The sequence below is a fragment of the Abramis brama genome, assembly GCF_963993115.1.
Source record: "Abramis brama genome assembly, chromosome: 1".
NCBI lineage: Eukaryota > Metazoa > Chordata > Actinopteri > Cypriniformes > Leuciscidae > Abramis > Abramis brama.
This window is the reverse complement of record NC_139963.1, coordinates 54,806,765-54,817,107: the sequence shown is the minus strand read 5'-3', so window position 1 is coordinate 54,817,107 and position 10,343 is coordinate 54,806,765. Positions and strand designations below refer to the sequence as shown.

At 37.0% G+C, this 10,343-nt stretch overlaps 1 protein-coding gene across 3 annotated transcripts; it reads right to left on the bottom strand.

Moving 5' to 3' along the window:
- Positions 1-3,240: 3,240 nt before the first annotated feature.
- LOC311093338 (uncharacterized protein) lies at positions 3,241-10,035 on the bottom strand. 3 transcript variants are annotated; one of them, XM_084130662.1, is made up of 11 exons: positions 9,922-10,035; positions 9,380-9,628; positions 6,506-6,987; positions 5,091-5,237; positions 4,858-4,989; positions 4,753-4,777; positions 4,614-4,646; positions 4,455-4,493; positions 4,297-4,384; positions 4,086-4,139; positions 3,241-3,958 (listed from the first exon to the last, which is right to left on the bottom strand). In XM_084130662.1, exons 4-11 carry the CDS (start codon positions 5,214-5,216, stop codon positions 3,868-3,870), a joined length of 588 nt encoding a protein of 195 aa, XP_083986788.1. In that variant the 5' UTR covers positions 5,217-5,237; positions 6,506-6,987; positions 9,380-9,628; positions 9,922-10,035; the 3' UTR covers positions 3,241-3,867. The 3 variants fall into 3 exon arrangements, with proteins under 3 accessions (XP_083986788.1, XP_083986789.1, XP_083986787.1); XM_084130663.1 differs by lacking the exons at positions 9,380-9,628; positions 9,922-10,035 and having other exon boundaries at positions 6,506-9,184; XM_084130661.1 differs by lacking the exons at positions 6,506-6,987; positions 9,380-9,628; positions 9,922-10,035 and having other exon boundaries at positions 5,091-5,852.
- Between the last annotated feature and the right edge of the window lie 308 nt (positions 10,036-10,343).

The window sequence follows — 10,343 nt, the reverse complement described above, 5'->3', positions numbered from 1 at the left end:
CTCAACAATGGTGACGAGCAGAATATTCAATTAGGAAAAGTAAATTACATAGACAATTCAGATCATAATTTATTCAAACCGCAATGCATGATGGGAGCCATTAATGAGTTGTGATTGGTGGCAGCCACTGCAACATGCTTTATTATTGTCACCATTGTTGAGATTCACAGGCAGATTATTGATGTCTGTGTTTCTAAAAAAAAAATTTTTAAAGTCTTTTGATCAGAACAATGTTTATGAAATATTTTTGTATTATATGAAAAATACTGAAAATCATATGTTGTGGAATCACAGAGCTGCTGTAATTAACAAGTTAATTAACATCTCAAAAAGTTTTGTTTTACGGATCACAACATGATTATGTCAAAACATAACCAACACCATGAGATCACATTGTCTCTTTGTTCATCTGACTGTTATACATCAATAACAGCAAACAAGCAAAATTTAAAGTAAACATATTGGGTCAAGAGCCCAACTAAAGCAAACACCCATCACCTTAACGGTAACTTACAATCTGTGATTTTCTTCTTCAGTGATTCTGCTTGTTAACATCAGGTGTCTTCAATAATGATCAAGCATCACTAAATTAATCACTTAATTATCTCATTAACTTTAACACTCTTGAGTGTTAATTTAACACTCATATTTTAACACTTTACACTCTTGAGTGTGGACTCATATACACTCCCAGGAGTGTTAATTTAACACTGGAGTTTTTGCTGTGTAGATAGATAGATAGATAGATAGATAGATAGATAGATAGATAGATAGATAGATAGATAGATAGATAGATAGATAGATAGATAGTATAATATTAATAATAAATAGGGAATCACAGATAATGCAAGGATGATTCTGATTTAATTTCATTTAATGTTGAGTGGCGATTGATAGCCTATAGTTGATAATACACTGACGGTAACAAAGTTTCACTGTTTCAATTTGAAATTAAAGATGGAGCATAGGCTACATTTAATAAAATTAAGGAAAAAATGCCCTTTATAAAGGTAAAAAAAACGTAGGCTATTCTGATAAGAGTGTTTTCCAACAGTGATGTAATGAAACATTGACAATTTAAGTTTGAAGGGAGCCTCTGTTTAGTCTATAGGAAATGTAATTTTGCCAAAAGAAGACCTTTAATTTTAAATAAATGTTATTTTTAAAGCAGCCTACTTCAGTGTGATATTTTACCATATTATCATGCTTAACACTGAGAATTTGAATAATTGTAATGTGATGATCAAATATCATAGGTTTGGGTGGTTGGCGGGTGGATTATTTATTTTTAACAGCAGATTCGGGTGACTCAAAGTGCACCAGATTAATGAATTTATCTTTAAAATGTAAAAAAAAAAAATCTTCCAGGGGGGCATGCCCCCGGACCCCCCTAGAGGTACCGAGCTCCACCCACAAACACAGTAGGCTATATGATGGTCTACGAAACATACAAATTTAATTATCTTATTATTAAAATACATGATCAGGATTTTACCACCTCTGCCTAGTTTTGAGCCAGGAAAAACCCTGCATGTGCAATATAAAGTACTGAACATCTTTCTTTCTTTCTTTCTTTCTTTCTTTCTGTTTTATTGCTTTAAAAATAAATATCATATTAAGCCAATTAAGCAAAAATCTGTCAACAAAAGTTGGAAAACAAGTAATAAAAACTCGGTGTTGAGTGTTTTAGCGCAATTTTCTCACCTCATGGGATCACAACACTAAGAGATAGTAAATCTTTTCCTGGATTTTTTTTGTGCGTTCCCGAGATTAGACCTTCCTTAACATAATGCCGAAAACCCGAAGTCTCTAGGTGGTCTGGTTGAGGAGTAGATAGAAGTGCAAGATTGGTGCGCACAGATGCACAGAACAGAAATCATGAGTTAACAAGCGCAATTTTGTCCGGTGGAAAATTGCGCTAAAAACTGGTATTACACTTGACATTCTGTCCCCCTCACTTTTGAAATGATGGCTACGCCCCTGATCAGCAGCATCCACAACAAATGTTGAACTCTACATTTAACAACTTGCTACATGAGGGCGGATTGAATAGGCGAAAGTTTGCTCAAAATGAACGACGAGAGCTGTGTGATTTTTTTGTCCTGAAGCTGCTTTATTTGAGTGTGTGTCAAGAAAGTTTAGCAAGCTTGAAACTCCATGTGAAAAACACAGGAAAGTTGTCACTGAGAAGATGCAGGAAATACAGATCAGGCTTTATAAACACAGTAACAGCAACGAAACAGCTCTGGGGTTTCGTTTGAGACATGTTCAGTGATTTGCCTCCAGCTAAATTTAGAGGATCAAAAAACTTACAAATATGACTGATATGTATCAAAACATGAAAGTAAAACATTTATACTATAGCCTACACTAATTTATATACCTGTGTACTAATATCAATTGAGTAAAACCCTTTTTAAAACTAAAATGTTTAAGTAACTCTAACTTCAAGTTCCCCCAAAAAAGCTGCTTTCTGAGATCAAAATCGTTGTAGCCTACAGACAGAAAGAGGAACAATATTCGCCAGTCACTGTTCAATAACACAGAAGTAAAGGCGCATCATCAGGCCTGTGTCTGCAGTGCTCAGTTTGCACATGCTGACTTAGTTTCATTCCTTCTTTTTACACAAGTGCTGAATGACAAGAATGTAAACACACACACACACACACACACACACACACACACACACACACACACACACACACACACACACACACCGCCTCGATCTGCAGGCAGGTGTACGAGCGGAAGCATCACTGAGATCTGGAATGGAGATTTGGCGCCATCTGCCGGTCACTCAGCGCACTTTCTCCCTCACTAATTTGAACTTTTCATTGTTATTACTTTACCTTTCCAACAGACTAGTGAAATAATACTGTTTAGATTAATTGTTTCAATCTGAATTATTAAATTCATTAAAATAACTAAATGTAAAGAAATAGAGACGGAGGGAGGAGGTATTTATTATTATTAGGAGATCTGTGTGTCTCAATGTCAGTCAGTAGCAATAAAAAAAACATTTCTTTAATGATTTTGGTTACACACACACACACACACACACACACACACACACAGTTCTGCTCAGATTCACCTATCATTACATTAATGTTAATTTGATACTTATATCCAACAGCTCTCTGATATGTAACACAAGTAACACATTTAGAGCAGCAGGTTTATGAACTGATCAAGGCAAGGCAAGGCAAGGCAAGTTTATTTATATAGCACATTTCAAAAAAAAAAAAAAAAAAAAAAAAACAGTACAGTACAAACAGTCGGACGAACAGCGGCACAGTGCTCATTCAGTAAATGCACAGCTCATCTAGGGGTGAGGTTGTGAACTGCACCCAACAGAAGTTACGGTGGCCGACACGAAGTGATGTCGTCATCTGAGACGGCAGAAAGTAACCAGTACAGTAATGAGGTTTCTTTACAAAGATAAATTAAGAAATTAGGTTTTCTAAATTATTCAGTAAAACGATACGTTATTGCAAATAATATTGTCACTTGTTCATCATTGTGTCAGTGTTTTAATGTGCTACTTTTTAGTGTTTTAAGGGCCACCGTAGAAACATGTGGATATAAGGAGACCTGCGGTGTGTGTAGAGAGAAATGCCTCATTCTAAGGTAATAAAAACACAACGGTTAATTTATGTTACGGTTCATTATCATTTATACGGTTCGGTATATTATTTTGCATTTCTGTCTGATCCTCCTAAATATTACACAATGCACCTTTAAGAATAAAACAGCATTAATAAAACAGATGAAGGAATGAAAAGAGTTGAGAAGCTCAGAATGAATTAAAATCCCTTTCTGAGTTTGAGTTAATGACTGAGATGATGATGATGATGAAGATGATGAAGATCATCCTGTGGACACGGAGATGTTGAACTGCAGTGAATCAGATTCATCAGATTTGAGCTTCTTCAGTGAATCATCATCAGATTCAGGATCCCTGAGAGAAACACATTCAGTTTCAGCAGATCAAGCTTCATTCACCGAGTCTCAGCTGAACGTCTGCAGTTCACTTCTTCTGATTCAGTCAAACTCTCTTCAACTCTCTCTCAGTTTGATTCTCTCACCTGTTTTCTGGATCATTACGCTGAAAGATGATCGTCTCTGCTTTCGGAAAATACCTGACAACACATTATTAAACACTATTATATTCAGCAAAGTATTTTCTATTTATTCAGGGAGATTTTATAGTTTAGGCGTCCTTTAATATGACTTTGTCAAATTGATTTTTAATGACTATTTTATTATTTTAGACACAATTAGACACTCATGACTCACCTGAAGATCCTTTTACGCAGCATGAAACATATCAAGATGATGATGATGAAGATGATGATGAAGAGAGCAAACAGCCACCACAACTGATCTATACAAGTGATCAAATATCAAATCAGCTGATCTATAATGATAAATCAATATTAGAGTTGATGTTTTACCTGAGATCCGGAGAGACGGAGTCACTTCATTCAGAACATCTTTAAAACACACAACGATCACAAATATCAGACAGTATGACAGAAAACATTCACACTGGATTGAGTCTGAATCAGTGTTTTATTAGTGAATTAGACACACGTTTATCAGCTGAAACTCACCTGAGTTTGGAGTCGCTGCAGTTTCATTCCTCACTGAAAAACACATTCACAATCATCATGATTCACTTCCAGAAGATTCAGTTCAACACAGAGTTTAGTCTAATTCAGGACTGATGTTTTACTCAAGAGTCTCTCTCACCTCTGAACAGGGTCTCCATTCTGAACTGTGAAGAAAGAAAGAAGCATTAGAGAATGAAAGATTAAATATGAAAACAGAGGAATGATGTGTTGAGAGTTGATTTACTCCTGAAGCGTCACAGAGGATCTCATGAATGACGTTCACACAGCGAGACGTGACGAGACGATCAGATGAGACTGAACTAACAGGATCCATCAGTGTTTCAGGAGTTGATGGATCTGCTATCAGACGCCAGTCCTGAACACACACAAGAGGATCAGATCATGAGTGTGTGTGTGTGTGTGTGTGTGTGGGTGTGTGTGTGTGTGTGTGTGTGTGTGTGTGTGTGTAATAGTCACCTCTGAATACCAGCTCTGCTCACAGTCTTCATTGAGTGTGTGATTCAGTATAACAGGCAGAATCACATACACAAACCCCACAGCGCTCTCAATCTCTCCACAACACACACTGATGTTAGACATCATGATACAACTCAAATGAAGAACCTGTTTTAAAACAATAAATGACAGAATTTTCATCATGTAGTGATTTAGATATTCACACAATCACAATCAACACACAAAAACTTTCTGCTTAGCTTTCCCCTATTATCAGATACCATTTTGTTTTCATTTGCTCCCTTTTGTAAATAGAAGTCTTATAAATTTGAATAAATAATTACAGATATGACACTATTGCGGCACGACTGTCACATTCAGGCGTTCATTAGTGACTGAAATATGCAGATTTACAGTGTGTTAGTGCCAGCTCTGAGTGACATCAGCAGTTGCATTGAGAACTAAAGCAAACACTGACCACCATAATGGTAACTTGAAACAAAAAAATCCACAAAATATTACCGTCTAAACTTCTGTTGAATCTCAAGAACTTTTGTCGATGTATGACAGAAATAAACTGGTAATAATAAGTGCAACAATGTGTAATGACTCGAAGTCAGTTGTAGTTCTTGTGTTTCTCTTTTTTCTGTTATTGTTTTTTCTCTTTCCGTCAGTGATTCTGCTTATTAACATCAGGTGTCACCACTAATGGCCAATCATCACTTAATTAATCACTTAATTATCTCATTAACTTCAACACTGCTTCAGTGTTAACTTAATTATCTCATTAACTTCAACACTGCTTCAGTGTTAATTTTAACACCCTGTAGTGTGGACACATATGTACACTGAGGAGTGTTAAAGGGGTCATGACATGTTTTTTTTCTTTTCTTTTATTGTGTTCCCTTAGGTGCAATTATAGTATTACTATAGTTTTTTGGACAAAAAAACGTTTAAAATTTAGTGATTTATGACCTTTTCCCACCCTGTTTCTCATGCTCTGATTCAAACAGTCTGTTTTGGGGGTGTTTCCCCTTTAAGAGTTCAGTGTTAACGCCCACTGTTATGATTGGCTAACGTCAGTGCCTATGCATCAATTGTTAACGCCCCCTTGTCAAAACGTGCGGATTTTGCGGAGCTGTGTTTACCGTTACCATAGTAACGGGTGATGCGTGCGAGGCGATGGCGATTGCAATGATGTTTGAGTCGGAATCAGAGGAAATGAACCATCAACACAACTAAGAATGCATCAGCCCGTCCACATAGAAAGTGTGAAACTATTTTGTCAGTTTGACAGCCTACATCTTTTAATAGCCTACGGGGCATGAACATGACGGTCATAAAACAATAAGTAGGCTAAAAAACACGGTGATTATTCATAATGAATTAAACTGCAATTAACGTTTTAAAAAAGTTTTAAGTTTTAAATAGCCTACATTACTTACAGTTTGCGCCGTCGTTGTGTAGCCCAGAATAGTCCACACGGCCTTATCTTGTACAAAAGTTTTCTGGCAAAGCCAGCATCATACTGCGATGTCACTCATCCTTGAAATGTGGAGAACACACGCTTAAATTAACACTGCCGTGACTGGGACGTCCGCGAAAAATAAACTGCATCCATCTTCCCCTGACGTCTGGATCTTTCAGCAGCGTATTATTCAAACATGTTGTTTGTCCACAGCCAGGAACAGCACATCTGCGTGACATCGCAATCTTCTTGTAAACAGACCCACTCGCTGCAAGTCGACTGAACACATGTGAAGCGCGTGACAGATGCGATGATGAAATGAGGCGTAGTTATCTTGCACTGGAAGCGTAGTTGTCTACGCTGGAGGCGGTCATATGCAAACGACTGGTACGTCACTTCGTACAGTGACGTCACTTCATACCATGGATCCAGAACGAGCTGTATTTAGAGCTTGATTAAATAAATGCTTTGTTTATAATGGGGAGGACGTCTTAAGCTATGAAACTTGCAGGACGTTTTAATGGTACACAAGGGTGTAACTTTGGTTTGAGAAGTGGGGGGGACACAAAATGGGGGAACATTTTTTCGATTTGAATCCCATTTCCTGCATTTACATGCATTTTGGGACTATGGTGATACAAAATAATTAATAATAATAATTTTGAAAATAATTAAGTTGATTATAATGATAAATTCTGCCAAAAAGAATAGTAGGCTACTAAACTTTGTATAACAAAAATATGTCTTAATTTTTTATTGTTTAATAGGGGCCGATTGCCAAGACATGAGAGGATCATTTTATAAAGTCAAATATGTTCACTATTAATGTTTTGTGTGTAAATAAAATTGAAATAAAGTGAGACTCAATTTCCACTGTAATGTAGAAACAACATAAAGACAGCACATTTTAAATAATTGTTTAATAGCATCTTTTTATGAATGAAGGCCTGTATCACTGATATTAATATAGCTACCGATGTCTCGATGAAAATTATTTTTTCCTCCAAATTTTAAACATTTATTAGGCTTCAAAAATATAGGCTAACAACTTAATTTAAGTGAACTTTAAACAATCCTCACTTAAACCCATAATAAATGTCATATTTACCTAGGGCTGGATTAACAATTTCCTGTGCCCTGGGCATCAAGACTCAAGGCCCCCCATAGTTAGGGGGGTTCGGGGGCATGCTCCCCCGAGAAAATTTGGATTTCTTTGACCTACATATGTGTAATTTAGGACTTTTGAAGGCCAAAAAATTATAAGAAATAGGCTATTTAAAACCTTGTCATTAGATTATTTGTCAATACCTGCTCTCTCATCATCTTCTTATTCTCTCAGTATTCTTATCCTGGCCTATTTCTTCCCCTCCTAAAGCTGAACTTTGACTGATAGTCTTTTCATTTCCGTCTGTGTCAGTGACGAAAGTAAACATAGGCTCAACTGATATTTATACGTTTTATGAATCATTTTCTTAGTTAATTTACTCAAGGCTACCTGTAGCCTAAGTCAGTATTGCCATTAGGAACCTTCTGCAAGCTTTGGAATTTGAAAACGTCTGTTTTTAAATGTTAAAAGTAATTTTAAATAATAGAAATTATAGGCTACGTTTACCGCAGTTGGTGGAATTGGCAGACGTTCCCTTAAGCATTGTGCGCTGTGGAAACGCGTCAAAGCATTCTCAGGTATAATTATGCAGCATTAATGCACAAATGATTTTGAATGAATATTTTCATCATGTCGATATACAATGGTCACATAATGTTAAAACTAATCTTGCTATTGATATCTTTGTTAGACTACCGACCCTGTAGAACAAATGTCCTGTTAATATCGAACCTAAAAACAAACTTTTTCCGCACTCAACCAGCGGGAGTGCATTTCACGAATTAGTAATCGCTGGCGTTCAGCGGGGAGGGAGGAAAGACTTTGTCTGCGTGAACCCGTGTAGATGCACCTTATGCAGACTGTAAAGTGTTTCATAACTTTATTAAATTTCTGTGTATTTCCTACCTGTCAGGGCCCCTTAGATGTCATGTGCCCCTGGGCAAGTGACCAGTTGCCCTAATGGTTAATCCGGCCCTGTATTTACCTGTGCCTTTCCAGGTACGAACTATACAGAAATTCAATAAGGTTATCAAATAGTCCGCACTGCATAAATTATAAATTACATAGATTAATCCTTAATGATTTTCTCTGTTCCCTTTGTTCTTTGGTTAACTTTACTGACAGAGAGAATTAGTGGCTGCTGTCCCTTTAAGATCTGCCGCTGACAGGATTTCACGCATTTAATTTTCTCATTTACTCTTGACTTTCATTTAAGATTTTATTTAACTTATTTAAGACTGTTCTTGTGAGGATACTCGACAAAATGGGCATTTTGGCATAAATGTGTGTGTTATTGTTCGATTCTGGCGCGCTGTCTGTGCGTCGTGTGCGTGTGTGTGCGTCAGGAGCGCTCCCTGCTCGTTAGAACTTTCATTGAGCTATTTTTAGAGTGTGGACGCGACGTTCCTGGACGCAGCAGCTAACATCGCCACAAGCTTTCTTTGTCCTGCTCCTCCGTGGCGATGAAGGTGTGCAATTTTTTTTTTTTTTTAAATCATAACGAATTGGAAAGTGGGGGGGACACAAACGGGATTTTGAAAAGTGGGGGGGACATGTCCCCCCTGTCCCCATAGGAAATTACGCCCGTGATGGTACAAATACCTCTTATATACCAAAAGATCAAGGCAAATTTGGTTTCTCATGTCATGACCCCTTTAATGTAACACTGGGGATTTTGCTGTGTATATATTTATCAGTGCAAATATAGTTTGCAGTAATCAAATAGTACATTCATACCTGTAAGTCGGTATAAGTGAAGGTCTGGTTCTCCTGCTGGAATCTCTGCTTCTGATTGTGTTGTGATTGTGACTGACTGACCTGCAGTGATATTTATATGAGCAGTTAGCAGAGTGTCTTTCAGTGGGGGGTTTCCACTGTCAGCCCTGAGTAGTTCCTCTGTGAGATATGGTGTGTGTGAGACAGATCACACACACCATGCTCAACCTTCTCGTTAAAGTTTGTCATCTGGACTGGATCTCTTGATCACTGAAAGAGACAGAAAATAAGAAGTATTATCGTATAAAATATACAAGATCAAGTGTATTTTCATCCCTCACATTTAAGAAAAGAATGAAACACTTTGACACACAAGACAGCAGCAGCAAACAAACTAAATGTCACTTAAAGCCGTCAGTTATTGATATATCTTAGCTCAATCTGAAGGTGGTCTGGATAGGAACCAATTGACTTTTGAAGAAATGATCTAAAACTGAACTACAAGCTGAATCAACTATAAACACTAACAGAATGCACTTCTTATTACTCAAACACAATCTCACCAGGAAGTGTTTTAGATGTCGTCACCATTTTAACTGTCTCTCAGTGCGAACAGGAGCTCAGGATAATGCTTCTGAGAAAACAAAGACCATTCAAAATGAAAAAACAATCGCAATATTTGTTTATCATTACTAAACATATCAATAAATCAAGAAAGAAATACAAACTCAGCAGGAGTCTGCTCAGATTTACTTTCACTTCCGGCTCTTACGTAATGGAACTCGCTGAAGAAGTTACGTAATCTCCGTCTGCATTTGCTATTTCTTTTAAAGGTCAAAGTTCTGACCTTTAGCTGAGAGCATGAATAAGCAGATGTTCACATCACACAAACCAACCATTTCTGAGCATTTCACGATATCTTTCTCACTGTATGCACATTTATGGCAACATTGTTTTGGTATAAGTGAGAGCAGGAGTTTTCAAA